Here is a 24,221-nt window from a genome sequence, read left to right as displayed (position 1 = left end):
ACCTTTCTCCATCAATGCTCTCAGGACCCAGCCTCGCTAATCTGCCCACCAACTCCTCCAAAGTCCCAAGGCTCCTCCTGGCCACCACTAACACCTCTTCTTCCCGGGTCTTCATCCTTTCTCCAATCTCTCTCCCCTCAACATTTCTCATGCCAGTCTCTCACAGTACCGTGTCTTCTTCAATCAGATAGCAATGTTACAAAATTTTGAGATTTTAAAAATCAAGTCTGTAATTTATCCCATCAGATAAAGCATAAAAATAAGTTTAATTTGACACCTAATTCACTTTCATATCTCAAGTATTTAAAAAGTTATGGCCATTTTCATACTGGGAAATGAGCATCTTGTTCCCTATTGATTTTCTATGGACATAACAAAAAAGCTGTGATCGTGAACAGTCAAAAGCCCATAACTTTCTTAAAAATTAAGAGAACTGAATGAAATTTTCAGTTATCATAGATTGAAGCATTCTGAAACAAATATAAAATAATCTTACTTGGATGACCTGAAATTAAAGCATATAATTAGTTAGTTACCTAATTGTAGCTAATTTCAGACTTCAATTACTAGATCTAAACATCTATCCATTTCTTAATAAATGATTAACATTTTTAAATAGCCTAAATGTCCAAATAATATTCACAAATAATTCACAATAAAACATGATTTTTAAATCTCATTTACATTAATTTATAGGCCAAATGGAAGGAATTTAGTGTTTAATTGCTGTAAATAAATGCCCATTTAAATCAGCTTTCCAGTGGGTCCCTGTGGAACGCGCTGGTTTAGAACGTTCACATTGCGGTAGATTTGTTCCCCCAAATGCCGAGAAAAATACTGCGCGATATAATGGTCCCAAATTGAGCTACTCGCAATATTAAACTTAGTATAAAGGGATCTTTAGAAGCCCTTTTTAATGTAAAAATATACAACCTAACTTCTGCTATTTGCTTTATGAGACCCTGCGGTTGCTGGCGGTCGCGGGTTTAGAGATTGATTTTTAAACTACTATAACTATTATTCAAGGCCTTTAAACCTAATAATAGCTTTTGCGACGGGGTCTTCCAGCGATTTTTCGTTAATAATTAACTAGGCTGAACATTTTCGATTGGAACAGCTTAGAGAAAATCGCGTTTTAAACCCGCCCCCTCTAAACGGCGCCAAAATCGCGCACACCCTCAGCAGCAGATCTTCAACGACGCTTCAGGTAGGCTTTGCAACATACCTAAATCAGATCACCTCTTATTTCATAAACTCTCATGATCCAGTCTTTCCCAAAATCTCTCAAATTCTCCTTGCAGAACAACTCAATCATCACAGGTATCAATATAGAGAGTCCGGTCTTTCAATATAGAGACCAAGAACACACATGGTACTCAAATCAGAAGATACTACATGATGTCTACAATCACAACAAAGTTCATCTTGATTTGTACTCCAAGCTCTCTGTAATAAAGCCTTTCCAATTGTCGCATCCAAATTTTTACTCTCATGAATAAAAATGGAATTAATATTTTCTTGTTCTAACCATTTAAAATTGTTTTTTTTTTAAATACATAGCAAATTCTCACATTTCACCTTGTACTCCATCTGCCACTTTCTTATCCATTATGTTATCCTTTGCAGATTCTGTGCATTCTCACTCTGTGCTTTGTGGAGTCTCTTCTCCTTAAAGCCACGGTTGCTCATCCACTCGGATCACCTCAACATTAAAAGGTAGAAATTGTCACGGAATGTGGACTGAAAAAATTCTACCTCGTTAGGCCATTGAACACAATAGATTAAAGTCAGAAATGACGCAGGGGGTTGGGGATCTGAGTGGATGAGTAACTAGCTCACTGACATCATCCCTTCCTTCACCAGACACCTGGGATTTAAAACCTTTTATTTTACTCGAAAGATGCTTCAGCAGAATGTATAATTTCAATGCAAAAATCAAAAGGGATGGTGAGTTGAAAACTAGTGTGGGAAGGAATGCTGGTTTACACTGAAGATAGGCACAAAAAGCTGGAGTAACTCAGCGGCTCAGGCAGTCTGAAGAAGGGTCTCGACCTGAAATGTTACCTATTCCTATTCTCCAGAGATGCTGCCTGACCCGCTGAGTTACTCCAGCTTTTTGTATCTATCATTGTGAGTTGAAAACTACACTAGCTTTGCATTAGGGACATTGAATTGGGAGTATTCGATTGTTTTTAGAATCATAATAAGTTAAAGAGAGGAGGTAAAATTGATTGAACAAAGATCTCTGGGCTACTTATCTGCTGAGAACATCTCTCTGACCAGCTTCCGTCTATTTCAATACAGGTCCCTCATGTGAAGGTAGCACCTGAAGAAATTCCTAAATCGCAGTATTTGAGGTTCACTTCACTAAACCTGCACCCAACCAACACAGACGTCAGCCTAGCTATTGCCAGCATCCTGAACTTCTTCAACAGAACCATGGCGTGTCTGATCTGTGCCAAAGCTGAATGTAAGTTAATCAAAGGCTATTGACATGTATAAAAATACCATGGTGAAATATCGCTCTTCAAAACTATTCCTTTCACTGAATGTTTGAATGGGCAATCTGATACATTTTAGTTCTGAGACAGTCAGAAATCACCATCGATCACAGAAATGATGCAAGAGGAGATAACCTGGGGAAATACTCTGGTGTTTCGTTGTGTGAAGTGTGTCAGTGGCTGACACACTAACAAAAGTACAGCGAGAAAAGGAGAAAGTCAATTAGCCCGTTGTTTACCACATTCGGTGCTCTCAACCCGCCCACCTTTACATCGGCAAGACCAAGCATAGACTAGGCGACTGTTTCACCGAACACCTGCGCTCGATCCGTCAAGGCCTGCAGGATATCTCTTTCCATCCCCTTCCCATTCCCATAATGACCTTCCTGTCCATTGCCAGAGTGAAGCCACACACAAACTGGAGGAACAGTTTGTACCTTAAAACCTAATGACGGTATGAACATTGAATTCTCCAATTTTAGTTCGCTAATCAACAAACAACCCCACCCCCCCCCCCCCCCCCCACCCCCCCACCCCCCCCACCACCCCCCCCACCCCACCCCCCCACCCCACACCCCCCCCCCCCCCCCCCCCCCCCCCCCCCACCCCCCCCCCCCCCCCCCCCCCCCACCGGATTTTCCCCCTCTCTTCCTTGTGCCCTAGCTAGATTTGCATCCATTTCCCCCCACAACCCCCTCCCCTTTCCCTTCACTCTTCCCCGTCACATGCCACCTATATCCCTCCCCCTTGTTTTACATTTCATGCCTCTTCTGTCATTAACTCACAGCCTTCTCCTTTATCATCTCTGACCTATGACTGGCCATTGTCAAATCAAACCCCACTCACCGGTCTCCACCTATCACTTGCCTGGCTTTGACATGCCTCAACCTCTATTCCAGCTTTCCTCCCCTGACTACAATCAACCTGAAGAAGGGCCCTTTTCATGTCCTCCGGAGATGCTGCCTGACCCACTAATTTATTCCAGCACTTTGTGCCTTTTCATTATTTTAAAGAAATTAGTGTTTGGGAGTTCAGTACAATGAACCCTCTCATTCATACACTGTCTCATTTGGCCAACCAGTCACTGATTGAATAAATTGATCCTCCCACAATCGCGCATAATAATTTTATTACAAAATATTATAAAGGTTCTGGTTATTTTCTCACATTTCAGTCTTACTAATTGATTATCAGCCGCCTTTTACAGTTTGTTGTGTGTCGATACTGACATGACATTTGTTTAGAATTCATTTCTGGCATTCTGGTCGAGTCAGATTTCTTGCATCATCTGCAATGTTGAAGCTTGCCCTGATCATTTGCAAAGTTAATGGTTGGGTGTTTAATTAGATTGTGAAGCTTCTTGGCCCATTGAGCACTGTGGTGTATTGAATAGTCATCCGATGCGTGTTGGTTTCATGGGGCTTGTTTTGTTTTATTTATTTACACTACATGATCGTTGACCTCGACTTTAGTGCTTATGCCACTCATAAAACTGGTGAGGATATTTCAAAACTGATTAAATAACTTGCAAAATATGCCAGCTGGACGATTACCTGTTTATTGAGGGAAAAGTCAAATCTTCATTATTCACGGAAGAGAAGGTTGCACTTCATCCGACTGAATTGGGTGGGAGGGTTGGTGATCTGGGCTGGGATTCCTCAGTAACCAGGTAGGGGAGAGGGTAAATAACCTGACACTGCCATTAAGCAATGGGAAGGTCACCTGAGCTGCACCATGGTGAATGTGATGGAGTCGCCATCATCATTCATTATATTAGTAGGGCTGCTGCTAAGTTGTGTCATGTTTCGGAGTTTAATGCCCCTGTCCAACTTAGGAAACCTGAACGGAAACCTCTGGAGACTTTGCGCTCCACCCAAAGTTTCCGTGCGGTTCCCGGAGGTTTTTGTCAGTCTCCCTACCTGCTTCCACTACCTGCATCCTCCGGCAACCACCTGCAACCTCCAGGAACCGCACGGAAACCTTGGGTGGGGCACAAAGTCTCCAGAGGTTTCCGTTCAGGTTTCCTAAGTGGGACAGGGGCATTAGTTTGGTAAGCCTGCTGATAGGACAAGGTAAATTATCTGAGATGGCTGATTGCCAGGGCAGTGATGTGTTCTACTGACTGAGGTGAGAGAAAGTAATGGTGGGTGTATACTGTCAATGTTACCCTCGTGCTTTGGTGATGAATTATACATTCTCGGCCCTGAGCAACAATTTAGTTGCACCAATCCTGGGCTTTGGTGACAGAGAGGGTTCCATGGTCAAGGTGGTTAAGATCATCAGATGGTCAGTGTGCGTTTTCTCCTCCGGGCTACCTACTCATCTCCTCTCCCTTCCGTGTGGGGGCATTCAGATCTGTATATTTAAAAAAAAAGGAAAATATACAAACATATAACAACAATGTAATACCATATCCATCTCCAATGAATGAACGGAGGGCCCGTTGTGGGGGGACCGTCGGGAGAAGGGAAGGAGAACAAAGGAGGAGCCGGCGGGGGTACTTTGTAACTTTGTCAGTGCCATTATGTGGCAACTATTTGCATACATTGGGCATGCAAGCAAAGAATGTCACTGTGCCATGTCACATGTGACAATACACATTCCATTCTATTAGATTCCATTCCATTCTACTAATTAAAAGAAACTTGCTGATTTTCTTAGTTGAGTTTCATTTAGAGATACAGAGTGGAAACGGGCCCTTCGGCCCATCGAGTCTGCGCCGACCAGCGATCACCCGTACACTAGTTCTATCTTACACATTTGGGGCAATTTACAGAAGCCAATTAACCTACAAACCCGCACTACCTTGGGATACGAGAGGAAACCAGAGCACCCGGAGAAACCCCACGCGGTCCCAAGAAGAACGTACAAACTCCACACCAACAAGACCAACAAATCAGGATCATACGATGGCATCTGTCGCTGTAAGGCAGTAACTACCGCTGTGCCACTTTGCAGAAATCTTTACATCGGTCTGTCACAACATCTTTCAAATGTGAGGGTGGTTTCCACTTGTGAAATGGATAAATCCTCGTGATTACTGGGGACAGGAAGTGAGCTGCTCCTCAAGACGGAATTAGTCTGTTTCTTCTGATCTTGAGATTATCCGTTTGCGATTCACTGACAGTGGATGGTGTTTTGAGTATTCTGAAAACTGAGACATTTTGTGTGATTCTTAGTGAACCACTCAGTGCTGTCATCATTGGAACCTTTCATCAGGGTTACTTCAAATATCATGTCATATAGTTGCTTGCTTGCCTGTGTGGTTATTCTGCTTCACTAGTACATGATCCCCTGGAGCAATGGCACAGGGACCAGAATTGTGTGTTTCCATTTTCATGCCCTTGTTTGGATTTGTCACGCTCACTTTGGCATTTGTCTCATCTATCTCATGGGCTCTGTCATCACTCATCTTTCCACAACATGTGCACACTTCAATGATCAGTTCTACATCCACAAAACCTGCCTTCCTGACTCTAAATTATGTCCTTGTGTTGCTTGGAGCTCTGCAAACTGACTGGAAGAACAGTGCCCATGGGTTGTGCAGAGATGTGCGGTCGGCAGTATTCCCGGTGTCTAATGCTTTTGTTGCTCTGTGATTTCATAAAAAGCGAAAGTTTTGGTTTGCTCCCATGATCTTCCAATGCAGATGATTGTCCTCATCACTCACATGAAGCTCTGCCCTTCACCACTGACCAAAGGCTAGCAAGGTGTCGTTTCACAATTTGTGAAGCAGAGTTCATTGCTGTTGAACAATAGTCAGTCAGACACTGTTGGCAGAACACCAAGCAACACAATGATACGATTAAGTGTTATTTTGGCAGCTTTCGAGGATGTAGAACTAATCGGTTCTAAGTGGCGAATCTCTTGGGGTCACTGATTATTTCAAGCAAATATTCATCAGAACTTAGATCTGAAAAGTCATCACTAATATTAACCCTAAGCACTGGGTAATACAGACATTTATATTGATTCGTGTTGGAAGGAACTGCAGATGCTGGTTTATACCAAAGATAGACACAAAATGCTGGAGTAACTCAGCGGGACAGGCAGCATCTCTGGATAGAAGGAATAGGTGATGTTTGGGGTCGAGACCTGAAAGAATGAATGAATGAATAAGTTTATTGGCCAAGTATTCACATACAATGAATTTGCCTTGGTGCTCCGCCCGCAATTGACAACATGACATACAGAGACAGTTAGGAATGACACATAAAACATTAAACATTAATAATAAAATATTATTGATTAAACATGTGAATTAAATAAAATACCAGAGCAAAAGGAGGCTACAGATTTTTGGTTATTGAGTAGAGCTACTACTCACGGGTGGAAAAAAAAGTTTTTATGTCTGGCTGTGGCAGCTTTGACAATCCGGAGTTGCCTTCCAGAGGGAAGTGATTCAAAGTTTGTGGCCAAGGTGAGAGGGGTCAGAGATGATCTTACCCGCTCGCTTCCTGGCCCTTGCAGCGTACAGTTCGTCAATGGGTATCAAAACAATTCCAGTGCTGTTATATAGACACAAAGCGCTGGAGTAAATCGGCTGGTAAAGCAGCATCTCTGGAGAAAAATGATCTGTGATGTTTCATTCAGATTTGATAGTGTAGTCGCTTGACTTTTGTGTTCAACTAAACAATCTATTTCTGCTCCCACATCTTTTCGCCTAACAGCTATTTACTTTTCACAAATCCTTGGTTGGTTGTTGTGAGCAATGTCTACGCATTTCATTCATTTCACAAGATCTGAAATTGATGCTATCACGAGACGGTGTTGTTTCTATGACGTTAACTTTGGGTAGCTGTGTTGCCCTTTTTGCCTGGTGGTAAAGTAGCACTTCTCTTTTCAGCTTTGATAGTGTTTAATGTCACTGCCCAGGGCATTGCAGTCACTTTCCCTTGTGACAAGTGCGATCCTTTGAAGGCATGATGTAAGTGCTGTCTGCAATGTGAAGAGCTCATACTGTGTCAAAACTCATGAGGGTATCAAAACAATCCCAGAACTGTTATATATAGACACAAAGTGCAGGAGTAACTTGGCTGGTCAGGCAGCATCTTTGGAGAAAAAGGATTGGTGATGTTTTGGGTCCGGACCCTTCTTGGAATTGTTACGTACTTTCACTCCCACGTGTAGTTGAATGATCCCGTTCATGTGGCAAATAAAACTGTGTATTTAGGGTCACAAGATTTATTATTGATCTCTGCACTGGTTTCACATTAGCTCCATGCTTTGATAAGTGTTGATGCAATGGATTTCCTGAATGACAAATATTAGCCAAGTAGCTGAGTTTTCCACTTGAGTTTCCCCTTAATTGGAGGTTCCACCTTGTGGGGATGACTGCCACTGGTTTGAGTTCCCGTCATCTCCCTGCTGCTGACAATTTGGCTTTGTCGATTGTCATCCCTGGATTCTGTGCCTGGTAATATCTTACAGCTGTTTTATATCAAATGCCCTGTTCCCTCAAAGTGACAATGATATTGCTGATTCAAGGAGCTTGGGCAGCTTGTAACCTTTTTCCAGGTGCTTTCTCTCCAAGTTGCTTTGATATGCATCTTAAATGATCCATCTTTCTAAGTCAAGATTTTTAAAAAATCAGATTTTTCAGCAGCTTGTCAACATTGCAACATTGATCAGTTGTTTCTTTTGCTTCGTGCCTTGTACAAGATATCATTTATCTTGTATCACATTCTTGTGCGGAGTGAGATATGTGGTGGATGCGTGTTTTGTTCCGAATGGTCATTAGTTGTCGATGACAATGACAACGGCTCATAAATATCCTGTTGTATGAAAATTCTGTTGTTGTCCCAATGAACCTGCCAACATCCGTCCCAAGACAGTGGAGAGCTGAGACTGCCTGCTGCCTGCATGAGGTTAGGTGTAAATGTTGCCACTTTGATGCCATATCAACACAGTGAGGACCCACAGACTGTAGTGTATACTGTTGATGTAAACAGTTATTTTCAACATTGGGTGGTTTGAATGGACTAGGTATAATTAGATTACATGAGAATATTGGGTCAAGATGGTGCTGGAAACCTGGTCTTGTGTACTGTCTAAGTGTAATTTACTATCTAGCCCTCTTGTACTTAAGTACGATTGTGCCTCTGTACAGTAAGATTCTTACTAAACTGTCCGCAAAAACAGATTATCACTGTGCCTAGGTACATGTGACAATAAAGTACCATGTGTCCCCTCAACAATTGCTGGGTTAAAAGCAGACTGACTCAGTCACAGACACAAGACACAGACGCAAGAAATCCTACATACTGAATTGAAAATTCACTTTCATTTTGAGTGAGGCTTACATATGCAAAATGTTCGGACTGACAGCTACTGTGTTCCCAGGTTTCTTTGTTTTGATCTCCAGTGTAAGCTGCAACTGTTAAGCCTTCATGTCTGTGTGGATTTATGTAGATTTATTGCTTGCAAACAATGACCACGATTTGTATTGCCACATCAGAGCTACTGGAGACTGGGCATGCTCACAACTCTACACGTTGACAAGCACATATTTGTGAAGCAAAAGGCCAAATTAAGATGCATTGTATTTATTTTACTTCAGTGCAATCCAATGGGTAGATAATGTAATTGTTTTCATTGAAGCAAAAAAATCAATAAATCAATTCACATTGATCCATTGATCTCATATCGAGTAAAAGGTCAAATATCCAGAAATATAGCAATATCTGGATATAATTTGAACAAACAAAATACACACAGTATTTTTTAAAAGAAAACACGCCAACATAGCAGGACAATAATAGCATAACATAACAATGAAGATTAACTATCTAACCACATTTGCAATCCCGATTACAGAGCAGAGAAGAGCACAGCTGAGGAGAAAGCCTTAGCCTGCTATGTTTATTCAGCCAAGATGCATCTCGTCACACTTGTCCAGATTAAACTCCATCTGCCATTCCTCTGCCCAAATTTACGAGTGATCTTTATTACACTGTATCCTTTGACAACCTTCCTCTCTATCCACAACTCACCAGTTTTCATATTGGCTTTAAGAATAAGGAGTAACCCATTTAGAACGGAGACGAGGAAACACTTTTTCTCACAGAGAGTGGTGAGTCTGTGGAATTCTCTGCCTCGGAGGGCGGTGGAGGCGGGTTCTCTGGATGCTTTCAAGAGAGAGTTAGATAGGGCTCTGAAAAATAGCGGAGTCGGGGATATGGAGAGAAGGCAGGAACGGGATTGGGGATGATCAGCCATGATCACATTGAATGGCGGTGCTGGCTCGAAGGGCTGAATGGCCTACTCCTGCACGTATTGTCTATAATCTATTGGCAACAGAGGTCCCAGCACTGATAACAGAAAAAAAATATCAGAAAAACTGCGCAGAAACAGACCGTCCGACCCACCAAATCCGCATGGACCTGCGATCCCCACACATTAACACTATCCTACACACACTAGAGACAATTTACATTTATACCAAGTCAATTAACCTCCAAACCTGCATGTCTTTGGAGTGTGAGAGGAACAAAGATCACGGAGAAAACCCATGCAGTCACGAGGAGAACTTACAAACTCCTTACAGACAGCACCCGTAGTCTGGGTCTCCGGAGCTGTAAGCACTGTAAGGCAGCAACTCTACTGCTGTGCCACCATGCCGCCCTATCTTTTCAGGAAACCATTGGTCACAGACATCGTCAGAAAAACACCCTCACTATTGCCCTTTGTCTTCTGTGACCAAGCTAATTTTATATCCAACTTCCTGTGGATCTCATTTGACTTAATCTTCTTGAGCAGCCTACCATGAGGGACCTTATCAAATGTTTTACTGAAGTTCATGCTGACTTCATTCATTGCCTTGTAGTCATGTAGTCATCCATTTACTACATCTATCGATCATCTTCCCCCGCTCCTCAAAGAAACTCAAATCAAATATGTGAGATGATCCTCCCCCGCCCCGCACAAACCCATGATGACCCTCACTGATGTGTCCATGCTTTTCCAAATGCGAGTAATTCCTATCTCTAAGAATTTTCTCCATTAATTTCCCTATCAAGGATCTAAAGTTAACTGGCCTATAATTTATTTGTTTGTCCCTGATGTCCATCTTGAGAAAATGAACAATATGGTCTATTTTCCAGTCCTCTGGGATCTTATATTATAATAATAATAATAATAATAATAATAATAATAATAATAATAATAATAATAATAATAATAATAATAATAATAATAATAATAATAATAATAATAATAATAATAATAATATCTTTTATTGTCATTGCACATCAGTGCAACGAGATTTAGTATGCAGCTTCCAACCGATGTCAAAAAATAAATAAATAAGCTGTGTGACGTGACCATCTGAGGGAGACAGTCCAGGGGGGATGGGGGGCACTTGGCAGGGCCGGTTCAGAGCCGCTATAGCTCTGGGAATGAAGCTGTTCCTGAGTCTGGAGGTTCGGGCGTAGAAGGCCTTGTAACGTCTGCCGGACGGAAGTAATTCGAACAGTCCGTTACAAGGGTGTGAGGAGTCTTTATGGATGCTGACGGCCTTCCTGAGGCACCGTGTGTGGTAGATGCCCTCCAAGGCTAGTAGCTATGTCCCAATAATCCTATGTGGCTGAAGAGGATACGAAGATCTCTGTCAAAGCCCCAACAATCTTCTCCCTTGCCTCCCGCAGTTTTCTGAGATAAATCTCATATGGTCCTCGAGACTTATCCACCTTATTTTATTCAAGACACCCAGCACCTCCCCCTCCTCAATATATCAACCTGCCCTGGAATATTACCATACCCCTCCCTTTATCTCACCATCATCCATGTCCTTCTCCCTGGGTAAATACCAAATCCTACGCAAAATACTTTTTAAGGACGTCACCCACTTCCTCTGGCCCAATGCATAAATTCCCTCCCTTGCCCTTCAATGGATCTATCCTTTCCCTCGCTACCCTCTTTCTCCTAAAATACAGCTAAAGTGCGTTAGGATTTTCCTTAATACGACTTGCCAAGGTCATATCCTAGCCCTATTATTTTTTTGGTTTGTTCTTTCTTGTTTCATTTATCTGAATTCACCTTTCTAAAGCACCAGCAGCTCACGGTCACCTTTGTAGACTGAATGGATGAGTCCACAGAACAGTCACTCAATCTGCACTTGGTTTCTTCAGCACAGAGAAGCAAATGCAATATGCAGCTTGGAAGGTGTGCACACCACCCTCCGCAGTTCATCCCCAGAGGTTCTGCCACCTTCAGTGAGATGCCAGCATGAGACACAGCTTCTTCTCCCTTTCGCTTTCAACATTGCAAAGGGACTGCAACCTCCACAATTCCCTAGTTTTTCTATTCATCTCCTCCAACCATGTCCCCTCACGCGGTTCTTCCATCTATCAAGTTGAGAGATATAAAATTTGCCATTTTACCTCGTCCCTATCCACCATCCAGAGACCCAAACCGCCCCTCCAGTCTTAAACTGCAGAGAGAATTGCAAATATGCTGTGAGCTAAACAGTTTTATTCAAAATGATTGCTATTTCTTCATCTTGTACTGTGTCATTTGTATAAAACTCAAATTGTTTTTTTTCCATTATTATCTGAAGTTGCATTTGCATTCAATTGCATATTGAAAGCTTAAACCTGTGTACATCTGCACCTTGCATTGCCTGTCTATTGTGTGTATACTTCAATTTCTGTTTTCTTCTTTTGTTCCATTATGGTGCATTACATCATGCTTATCTGCATTGAATTATATGTGCTGCTTCTGCCTTTTCCACTTGCAGATCTATATCCTTGTGCTTGATAACAAGGACTAGTGTCTCTTGGCTGGTGTAGAATTTCATATCCTAAACAAGTGCTTTGGCAGGGTCCGACAAGAAAACACATTGTAAAATGATAACCATGATCTGAGAGCTCAGGTCCAATATGACTATTGATTTCTCTAACTTCAAGTAACCCTTGCATCCCCTCGCTCTCCATCCTTCCCCACCTCAGTCATTCACTGTTGTCCTGCTGAGGTTCAGTGTTTGTATTACTTGTTAATTGTGGGCACCAGCTTTCCTTGATCATCGTTGCTGGCTTTGATCTGTCTTCTTGCATATCTTTCATTAAATTACTCCACGTGCCTTTATCTTCCCTCTCCCCTGACTCTCAGTCTGAAGTAGTACCTCGACCCGAAGCATCACCTATTCCTTTTCTCCAGAGATGCTGCCTGACCCGCTGAGTTACACCAGCTTTTTGTGTTTATCCAATGAAATGCACATCCAGTTTATCCAATGAGATGAAGAGTTGAATCCTTGAGTAATGTAAGAGTGGGACAAGCTGGTTAATAGAACATTTTGCAACATGATAGTATTGGTGAAGCTGAAGAAATCCTAGGTAACACTGTTGTAGTGTAGATATGGCCACTGTATCAGACGAGACAAGATAACTTCAATGGCATAAGATCGGGAACTCCCAATGCATATGTGGAAAGACAAAGGGAGTAATCCACATCCCTTGGGGTGAAATGGGAGAGTGCCTGAGGTAAGAAAGTGCAAGAGAGAAGTTTGATAAGGCATGGGCATGTTCAAATGGAATCAGAATAGATGGGAAGGGAAGTCACTAAAATGCTACCACTGGGGAGAAGGGGAAGAGGAAAACTGAAGGTGACATGGGAAAATATAATGTACATGGTTGTAAAAGAGAAGCTGATAGAGAAGGTACATCTGACCAAAGCCAATAAACAACACCAGCTCCATTTAGATGGTACAAGCACTTGGGGAAAGTTGGAAATGCAGGACGGGGTGATGCTGGAGGGGGGCGAATAATATGCATTTTTGTGTTGATAAGGAATGGCATAATGGCGCAGCAGTAAAGTTGCAGCGCCAGTGACCTGCGTGGGTTTTCTCTGGGTGCTCTGGTCTTCTCCCACACTGCAAAAACGTACAGGTTTGTAGGTTAGTTGGCTGTTGTAAATTGTCCCTAGTATATAGGATGGTGTAGTGTATGGGGTGTAATGTAGTGTTTCATATGAAGAAAGACTGGATAGACTCGGCTTGTACTCGCTAGAATTTAGAAGATTGAGGGGGGATCTTATTGAAACTTATAAAATTCTTAGGGGGTTGGACAGGCTAGATGCAGGAAGATTGTTCCCGATGTTGGGGAAGTCCAGAACAAGGGGTCACAGTTTAAGGGTAAGGGGGAAATCTTTTAGGACTGAGATGAGAAAAACATTTTTCACACAGAGAGTGGTGAATCTCTGGAATTCTCTGCCACAGAAGGTAGTTGAGGCCAGTTCATTGGCTATATTTAAGAGGGAGTTAGATGTGGCCCTTGTGGCTAAAGGTATCAGGGGGTATGGAGAGAAGGCAGGTACTGGATACTGATTTGGATGATCAGCCATGATCATATTGAATGGCAGTGCAGGCTCGAAGGGCCGAATGGCCTACTCTTGCACCTATTTTCTATGTTTCTATGGGGCGATCGTTGGTCAGTACAGACTCAGTGGGCCGAAGGGCCTGTTTCCACACTGTATCTCTAAAGTAAAGTAAACAATCTCTGTATGAGGTAATGCCTTTGATGCATGTGCATCATTTATTGCATCAGGTCTAAAAAATGTGCATGTGAGATTTTCACTCGTCCACATGTCAGCAAATGGCATAAAAATGAAATATTTAGAAAGGATATTTGAAGATTCAACGTAGCTACACGTTGGGGGGAATCCTGATTGATATAGTGAGTTGTGGTTGATGCTAGCAATCAAGGACAAAAGTTTTCTCCTCACCTTCATAATCTCTTGCCTTATCATTTTAATTCTTCCTGACAATTTTTAAGTAACTGTTTTCCAGTAGTTTTGACCAAAGCCAAGTTATGTGGTTAGAAGTTTACTTTGTTAATTGAAGCCTTCCAAGTACAATTCCCTGCCAAGAATCCCAGAAAGATATTTCATTCTGATATATTTTAGATACGGCCTTGCAGTTTGATTTATTCTAGATGTCATCTCACTCCCCAATTTTTCTGCAGGCCTTTTGAGTTTGGAAAAGTTATTGCGCCAGTTTCTTATTTCCAAGGACACCTTGTCGGTGCGAATGTTGGATCAAAATCAGGATTCAACACCACTCCTAAAGGAAATCCGAGATGACAAAATTGCAACGATAATTATTGATGCCAGTGCTTCAGTGTCACAATCAATCCTTCGCAAGGTAGGTTTAACCTTAAGATTACTATGTTGCAGTCAACCAGCGTCTAACCATTAATGAAAGCTCCCAAACGAAACACGAGAACTTGCTTAGTTGCTTCAAATTATTATTTCTGCCAGTTACTGACTCATTGTTTCTGCTGTAATGTGAGATAGCAGATTTGTGCACAATAATCAAAGCTGGCTGTTTCGTATTCTAATCTGTGAGGCTTTGTAAGACTTCCTGGGTGTGGGACTGATTTTTTTTCCCCTTCTAACCTGATCCATCGGTTATCACGTTTGATGGAAACATTTTGTACAAATCTTCTGGTGCAGAGATGGCCATTCTATAGTCCTATGTGTTCTACATTCACCGGTTGAAGTTAAACAACCAGATGAGATGACATTTTGCACCGGCAGTTAATGTTAGCTGGGGTGTATAACTGCATTTCTGAATGCAAATGTTCCACTGATTACAGATATGCATGTGTTCTGAATATTTATAACGCTGACACCTCCCTAGTACTGTGTTCAAAAGGGAACTGCAGATGCTGGAATATCGAAGGTACACAAAATTGCTGGGGAAACTCAGCGGGTGCAGCAGCATCTATGGAGCAAAGGAAATAGGCGACGTTTCGGGCCGAACCCCTTCTTCAGACTGAAGAAGGGTTTCGGCCCGAAACGTCGCCTATTTCCTTCGCTCCATAGATGCTGCTGCACCCGCTGAGTTTCCCCAGCAATTTTGTGTACCTCCCTAGTACTATCAGTTTCATTTAGGACAATGGTGCCATAACAATGAATGATTGTTGAATGATTCCTTATCCGGGATGCTAATAATGAGTCCAAAGCATCCATCTTCTTGGAAGTTTCCCCTTCAAGTGTTCCTCTGTGTGATAAATACACACCATCCAGTTCTACTGATAAGGTCATAAGCAGAATAAGGCCATTCGGCCCATCAAGTCCACTCCGCCATTCAATCTTGGCTGCTCTATCTCTCCCTCCAAAAGCCACTCTCCTGCCTTCTCCCCATAACCCCTGACACCAGTACTAATCAAGAATCTATCTGTCTCTGCCTTAAAAATATCCATTGACATGGCATCCACAGCCTTCTGTGGCAAATAATTCCATAGATTCACCACCCTCTGATGAAACAAAATCCTCCTCATCTTCTTAAAGGAAAGTCCTTTAATTCTGAGACCATGACCTCCAGTCCCAGACTCTCCCACCAGTGGAAACATCCTCTCCACATCCACTCTATCCAAGCCTTTCACTATTTGATGCTCACAGGTTTCATCATCCATGCTTGTTTGCAACATGATCATAGGTGGGAGATAATGAGTGGCAAGTACCATTTGCAGCACAAAAGTACCAGACGATGACAGAAGCAGAAGATTCAACCAGCTGCCCTTGATATTCAATGATATTGCCATCAATCTCTCCCAACATCCTTGGTGTCATCAATGATGATGAACTCATATTAAGCATATATGAATCAGATTAAAAGCCAGATGATAGAGCTGCTGCCTTACTGTGCCAGAGGACTGGGTTCCATCCCCGCCTTGGGTGCTGTCTGTGTGGAGTTTTCCCATTCTACCTGACTGTGCGTGTTTCCTCCGGGTGCTCCTGAATCCTCACATTTCCCAAACATGTGTGTGTTTATAGGTTAAGGGCCTGTCCCACTTGGCTGTCATTCGCGCGCCATTTACGCGACCTGCTAGTGTGTGGGTAGCATGTGTGTAGCGTGTGGGTAGCGCGGGATGGGCGCATGGAGTGGCGTGGAGGAGTGTGGAGTGGCGTGGAGTAGTGTGGAGTGGCGTGGAGGAGTGTGGAGTGGCGTGGAGGAGTGTGGAGTGGCGTGGAGGAGTGTGGAGTGGCGTGGAGGAGTGTGGAGTGGCGTGGAGGAGTGTGGAGTGGCGTGGAGGAGTGTGGACTTCGTTCTCAACGAAATCTTCGTGCGCCACCGGCCTGTCGCGTAACTGACGGCCAAAGTGGGACAGGCCCAAGACCCTGGCGCGGCGCAACGTCTCACCTCCAACAGCAGCAGAAGCAGGCAAACGACCGCCGAGCTCGACCTGGGGCTCACGGCCGTTGCGGATCCGGATCCGCCCCCACTCCTACTCCCAGAGCGGGGCCAAGACGATTGGAGATGGACACAAAATGCAGGAGTAACTCAGCGGGACCGGCAGCATCTCTGGAGAGAAGCAATGGGTGACGTTTCGGGTCGAGACCCTTCTTCAGACTGAAGAAGTCTCGACCCAAAACATTTTGTGTCCATCTTCAAATGAACAGAGGATTGGTGGTCGATGTGGACTCTGAGGGCATGGAGTATCTGTAAACTAATGTAAATTTGCTGTGGGTGTCATACGCCTCAACACTTTCCCTTCTCCCCCCCCCCCTCCCCTCCGCCAACTCAATTGCAAAACACACCAGGAGCGTGATGGAATAGTCAACAAGTGCCTGGGTGAGGATGACAATTCTGAAGAAACAACACTTTCCTGGACAAAACAGCTATTTGTTTGGTGCCCTTTCCACCACCTTAAACATTGGTTCACTACATCACAGTCGTGCAGTGACTGTGGTGTGTGTTCCATTCATAAAGTGCAATGTAGATGTTCACTTTGGCCACTCCAAATGCGTCACCATTCACAAACTCGTAACCACCACAACCTCAAAGGAGAAGGGTTAGTTTGGTTTGCGAGTTTATTATTATTGTTGTCATGTGTAGTAAGATACTGCGAAAATCGTGCCTCACCCATAGGTCACCATCCCTGCCTGATTATTTGGGAGACCGATATTCCCACCCAACCATCCCTCTCCTCCAAAATCCCACTGCCCAACCAAGACACTTTGCCAACTCTACTACCCACAATGGAGGACAGACACTGATGGTGGACTATTGCAGCCATTATCAACCAACTATTCTGGTCCATATGCAACCAAGCAATTCAAAATAAATTGGTTCAGCTGGCCATTTGGCCCAACTCATCCACAACTATACTTGCTCTCAGTATGACCTCGCGCTGTGGTAGTTTATTCGATTAACCAGGGTTCACCCTCAACCCCATGGCCACGATAGGACCTAACCCAGCCATTATGCTGACCTTTAGAACTCTAATGTATAAATTCATTGATGGTTCCTCTCCTCTGTCCTGAATAGTGTAGCAGGCATTTTTTTTTAATGAATAATGGGTAAATGAAGGACACATTTCCTCAAATAATTGAATGATAAATCTATGATTAAAATCATTTATTTTTTGTAGCAGTGGAGTTCTTTGTTCGTTACACACTCTGTCTAACTGTAAACTAGTCGGGAATTACAACCAGAGGCAGACCGATGGCAATAGGCAGGGAAATTTGTTGTAATTTTGATGCATTCACTCTGAGCAAAAAGGATGGATATAAGGAATGTAGCGTCAGTGGGAGAGGGCTCCCGCAGATGGAAGTGTGAGTATAGCAAATGAACAATGGAATTATTGTAATTGCATCACGGAGAGAGCATTTGGCACCATGCAAGTAACTGAATCAGTTAACAAGCATTTTGCTGCAAACACAATTGTCGTTAAAAGGGTGATGAGATAAGCTCCAAATACAACACTTCATGATTATCCCAGAAATTATGGCAGAGTAATCTATTGTACTAACTTGGAATGTATAAAACGTTATAAGAGCCATTTGATTTAGTTTTGTGAATGCTGGTTAGAACTCACAACAATCAGTTGCTTCCATGCCAATGAAATGCATCATCAGTAAAAGCCTTGTGTATGCTTCCATACCTTTTAGACTCAGTTTTATCTGTGTCCCTTGCCACATCCTATCGTCCTGTACCCCACATATAAAATGCAGTCACTGTATGTTATTCTGTCTCCTTCACACATTACTGCCCTCGCCACTAATGTTCTCCATCTCCCCACAATACTGGAGTATAATTTCACACGTACTGTACAGAAGTTGTCCTACTTTCAATGCATTGTTCTGCAATGGACAAACGTGTTGGGAGAGCAGGGTAGTGTTCCCTTACTGCTCATTTACTGAAAGTAATAAAATTGTTGAGTCGAGATTTTGAAGTGCACTCGGAGGCAGAGATTCAAACGGTATTACACTGTTGTTGGTGGGTGGGTGGATCGTAATATCACACATAATGCAGCTGGCTACATTTCGCCGGGATGGAGATTATGCAAATAGAAGCTGGGAAATCTGGGAGAGAAATAATGGAATTGACATGGAAATGACAACAAAAAAAACACGGATAATGGGTTCTCAGTGAAGACTGAGGTTGAACTGGATGTGAGCAAGATCACATAGTTTTAAATAACTGGATAAAAAGAATATGTGGCTTGACACTAAACTCCAAGTCAAACAAATTGGCTGCATTTTGCTTGGGGTGGAGGTTATGCAATTAATAATAAGGCCACATATGCTGACACCTTGGCTGTTAATTCTTAATGCAGAAAAGAAATGCTGCAGCAAACCTCTTCTTCAAACAGAGAGTGATATAACAGAGGTTTTCCAAAGCCCTTGGGATCTGGCTCAGTAGAATCTCTTTCCTCTAACAATCAGATCATAGATTTAAGTCTCACACTGAGACTGTTAAAATCCAGAATGCAAAACCTGAGATGGAGGTGGAATCCAATTGTGTAAAAAATTCAAAAACAAAACTAGATTTGTGTTTAAGGGTAACTAATTTCCAGAGAATGGGAGAAAACTTCAGTGTGGGATTAACCTGAACAGCTTATACATAGACCCAGCCAGCACAGACACAACAGATTGAATGACCACTGTACCGATAGAGACTAAGCATGATTCCAAATCCACTTTGGTCTCTGGATCCTTTGTAGAAGGAGTATGTGCTCGTATAGCATGGTCCTTACCTATAGTAATCCATGTAATGTTGAAACCTTCCATGCCAGTCAGCCACACATGGAGCATTGAGGATTTCCTTCAGCCACCTCTCCCTTCCGACCTGCAGAAAAAGAATGGGAAAGGAAAAAAGAAAGGTATAAAACTGACCAAACACACAAATTTAAGGCATGTCGTTATGAACGTAGAATTGCCAAACAATATTTGCTAATTACAGATGGAGATAGGAAGAAAGAAAGTAAATTAATCCTCGTGATGTACTTTGCAGCATTGAGTCAATTTTGGCTTAAGTTCATTCTCCAGTTCATTTCCCGGTTGGTTTTCAATGGGATGGAGTTGTGACATAACTCAAACCTCATGTTATCGATAAAAAACAGAAAATGCTGGAACTTGTCAGCAAGTCAGGCAGCATCTGTGGAGGGGGAACAAAGTTAACATTTCACATCAATGACCCTTTGCCTCAACTAGAAAAGTGAGAGGACAAATGTGTTTGCAGTTGCAGATGAAGAGGGAATTAAAAAAAACGGATGGAATTGCTGTGATAGGTGCAAGACAAAGCTATCAGGTTGAACATTACTTTAATCAACGTGTCTGGTCATTTGGTTATATCTACTTGTGACAATGGTCAGAGCGAACTCCAGAAAATGACATTTATTCGTCTCTTCCAGACAAAAGCCAGCAGAAAAGGACATAAATTAAAATTAGTGAAGAATGACTGTATTTATAGCAGATCTTACAATTTTATTTTACTCAGAAGGTGATAACAGTTTGAAATAATCTGTCGTATATTACATATAGACAGCTGAATGTTCAGTTGGGTGAACACAATGATCAATTGAGACTAATTGATGGTATCTTGTATTTCTCACATGTATGGAAGATTTGTGAATTCTAAAATCGGTGTCAATGGATGCAGTAACTTGCACTTTTTAACTTGTTTTCCAGGCTGTGGAGTTGGGAATGACATCCACCTACTACAACTACATCTTTACATCACTGGTAAAGTAATGCCAAGCATCCAATAGTTAAGACTATCTACCTGGCAGAGTCCTTTCATTCTTTAATCCCAAAGTGTTTTGTACAGCATTTGAATTGGGTTAGAAATGCTCCCTTTCCAGTTAATCTGCTTCAGCTCACAGCATTTGTGATGTTTTCAACATTGGTATCTGCTGAACTCAGATAATTTCTGGCAGCTTTGACCAAGTAGTATTGTTCGGACTGCATAAAAGATCCTGACGTAATGGATGACAGTCCTTGTGAACTACAGTACCTATTAAAATGTTGAAGCAAAGCAAAAGTCTAGAAAGATTATCCCTTTGCCACATCTGCAGTGAGATGCTAACAAAGGAGTGATTCTTATGAAGAATAAAGCAGAAGGGTTTTCTTTGTTCACAGTCTTTCTTTATTCGATAGTGTCCATATATAATCGCAGTATGGTTCAGCTCCCAGACTAGCTGGTGAGTTCGGGGGGTGGGTTGCTACTAAGAGATGGCAAGAGAGGTGAAGAGATGAGGAAGGTGCACAACAGAAAGAAATTCTGTAATATCTGAAGGCAACAACATATCTCATTATTAAAATTAGGAACAGTTTCTGCAAATGCACCTTCATAGAGAAGGCATAGATGGAGACACAAGACACTGCAGATGCTGGAATCTTGAGCAAAACACAAAATGCTGGAGGAACTCGGAGGGTCAGGCAGCATCTTTGCAGGGAAATAGTGGGGTGACATTTCGGGGCAGAACCCTTCTTCAAACCAATTCTGCCTGAAAGCATAGATGGCTTAGGTCTACATCAGATTCAAGATTATATCAATGTCGATTCATTCGAAACAGGCCCCAGTAATTTACTTTTATATCTATCTCTGTGCCATTTCTCAAAGCACAAAAATAATAATATAGATATTGGTAATACATGTAAATTTCAGACTTCTCCGGGAGGACAGAATCTCCCTCAACAAGAAGGCAGATAATGGAATCAAAGCTAGATTACAATGTATTGAAGTGCTCCTTTGCAACTAAATCACTGTTTATGATGTTAAACAAAAATCAAATCTTGTCAGCATGGTAACTGCCACATATTATGCAGAGTGATATACACTGATTTGGAAGGGACTGCCATCAAAATTCTCCATTTGGAAAAGGTGATTATATGTGGTGTGTGATGAGCAAATTAATGCTCCCATCAAGGCCCTTGAGGATTATCTTACGCATGTACACCGTCAACTCTGGCCACAGGGGCACCACCAATGTAGATGTAGCTCCATGCTATCATTGCACGCTGTTGGATGCCACTGACCACCTCTGTGTGTTAGAGCTCCCTTGTGTGAACACAGAGGAATGCAAATCAAAGGCTTTGCAGAACATATGTTAATAAACAAGTCATGCTTTACAATTGGTTTCCTGAAGAGGTTTTGTTTCATTGTGCATGTAAACATTGTGCTTTATCATACAAATTTAGACTTTAGAAATACAGCGTGGAAACAGGCCCTTCGACCCACCGAGTCCGTGCAGATCTGCGATCCACCCATACACTGACACTATCTTACACACTTGTGACAATTTACAATTTTTACCTAAGCCAATTAACCTACAAACCTGTACGTCTTTGGAGTGTGGGAGGAAACCGGAGCACCCGGAGAAAACCCAAACAGACACAAGGAGAACGTACCAACTCCATACAGACTGCACCCGCAGGACTCTGGTGCTGTAAGGCAGGAACTCTACCACTACGCCACTGTGCCACCCAAAATCCCGTTCACCTCCACAAAATCCTATTTCTAGTACTGTTGTTGTTAAAGCGTAGTGAGATAGAGCTCTGTTAGATGAAACACAGATAGAGGGGACATTGGCAAGGAAACCTCACTGGCTGAGTTTCAAATTCCTCTGGGCAGATGGACTGACTATTCTGCTCAAAAATTGGTGCATAAAAAAGGCTGTATTTTTATTTCCAAATTGAACAGTTGATTAACATTGTAGATACAAGGACTAATCAGGGAAATCATGATTTAATCTACAATCTGAGTTAAATCAGTAAATAATAGAGACAAATTCAGAGTACAATGAAAGTGCTCTTTTGCAACTTAATCACAGTTTATGAAACATAAAATATACCATTGTTAGTCAGTGTTAATTGCCACGTCATACAGCATGGAAACAGGCTGTACGGCCCAATTTGCCAACTAAGATGCTCTATGGACACTCATCCCACCTGCCCACTTTTGTCTTATATCCTAAACTTTTCCTATCCATGTACCTACCCAAAGGGCTTTTATATATTGTTATATGACCTGCCTCAACTATCTCCTCTGGCAGCTCGTTCTATATACCAAACAGCAAATGTATGAAAAAGTTGTCCCTCAGGATCCTATTATATAATTTTCCTCTCATCTTAAGCCTATGTCCTCTTTCTTGATTCCCCTACTCCTGCTGAAAGCCTCTGTGCATTCACCCTATCTGCTCATCTCATGTTGTACACATTTATAAGATTACCTCTCAGCCCGCCTTGGCTCCAAGCCAGGAATATGCAGAGTAACGGGATGATACTGTTCTGTATTTGCGTCAGGAAGGGGAAGACAGCCAGGGTTCCAACTTCTATCCATGTCATTCATGGGTAAAACCTCGGGGATGACAATTTAGATTCATGTTCTTTATCACTGTCCAGGTTTGGAGATGGAGAAATCTGGCAGGTTTTCTGATAACAGCCCAGTAACAACAATACAACAACAATCTGTTTTATTCGTCACATTGCACATAAAGTGCAAGTTAAATGAATTTGCCAGCAGCGGTACAATGATAAAGAACACACAAAAACACACAAAAAAATTGAACACAAACATCCAGCACAGCATTCATCACTGTGGTGGAAGGCACAACATTTGGCCAGTCCTCCTCCATTTCCCCCCGCGGTCGGTATTTCCTAGATTGAAGAGAGAAGTGTCAGAGAGAGCTGCAGGCATCCCGGGTCGCGGCTCCTAAATGCTCTGCGCTGATGGTTTTGAAAATGCAGAAGTAGAAGCATGAAAAGAAGCAGGATTGGGATTCAGAAGCAATAGCTTGTAATGTAATGTTTGATGGATAACGAGTAAGAAGATGCATTGAACTTTGCAAGACCACATTAAAAAGATGAAAACAAATGAGATCAAAGAAGGGATTAGAAAATAAGTCTATTTATTATTCCTCTTTCACTCCAGGAGTTTCCTCTTCTCCATTTTGAGGGTCTAATTGAAGAACATGTGAATATCCTGGGCTTTTCAATCACTAACCAAGATCATCCATATTATAATGACTTTGTTCACAGTCTAAACAAATCATGGCAGGAAAACTGTGCACATTCACCTTATTCTGGAGCAGCAGTAAGTACCTGTCTTAGTACAAATTGATCTGGATAGCCTTCGTTAATTGGAATTAATTGGCAGCCTCACTTTTAACACAAGAACCTGAAGTTTGATATCAGTGAATAAGAATATGAATGCATTATACATTTCTTCAATACATTTTTGTGTGTTTTTGAATTTTATTATAAGGTGTTTTCTTGTCAATAGTGTGAATGCAAAGCTCCCAACTTTTGCTGTAGCAATGTTGATTGATTGCATTTGGTAATGTTTTAATCATGGGCCAAGATGCAGGCAGTTGCAAGCTACACACTGTGTAGTGCAGCAGTTAAACCGCTACCGTCAATTGAGTTTGATTTCTAAATAGATTTTCTTACTCGGAGTAGTGAGATGTAGCCGTGCAATACATTATGAACTGTTAT

The 24,221-nt window shown here is 42.2% G+C and overlaps 1 protein-coding gene across 2 annotated transcripts in view; it reads left to right on the top strand.

The window, feature by feature from the left end:
• Nucleotides 1–24,221, top strand: part of grik4 (glutamate ionotropic receptor kainate type subunit 4) — a 101,025-nt gene that overhangs the window by 25,819 nt on the left and 50,985 nt on the right. For both annotated transcript variants that reach the window (XM_033049576.1, XM_033049575.1), the window contains 4 exons: nt 2,305–2,470; nt 14,459–14,637; nt 20,415–20,468; nt 23,659–23,820. In XM_033049576.1, coding sequence (XP_032905467.1) covers nt 2,305–2,470; nt 14,459–14,637; nt 20,415–20,468; nt 23,659–23,820 — 561 coding nt within the window. The remainder of the gene's footprint in view (nt 1–2,304; nt 2,471–14,458; nt 14,638–20,414; nt 20,469–23,658; nt 23,821–24,221) is intronic.

This window comes from Amblyraja radiata, chromosome 33 (assembly GCF_010909765.2).
Source record: "Amblyraja radiata isolate CabotCenter1 chromosome 33, sAmbRad1.1.pri, whole genome shotgun sequence".
Taxonomy (NCBI): Eukaryota; Metazoa; Chordata; class Chondrichthyes; order Rajiformes; family Rajidae; genus Amblyraja; species Amblyraja radiata.
Note: the sequence above shows the minus strand (reverse complement) of the source record. Positions and strands in the feature narration are given on the sequence as shown.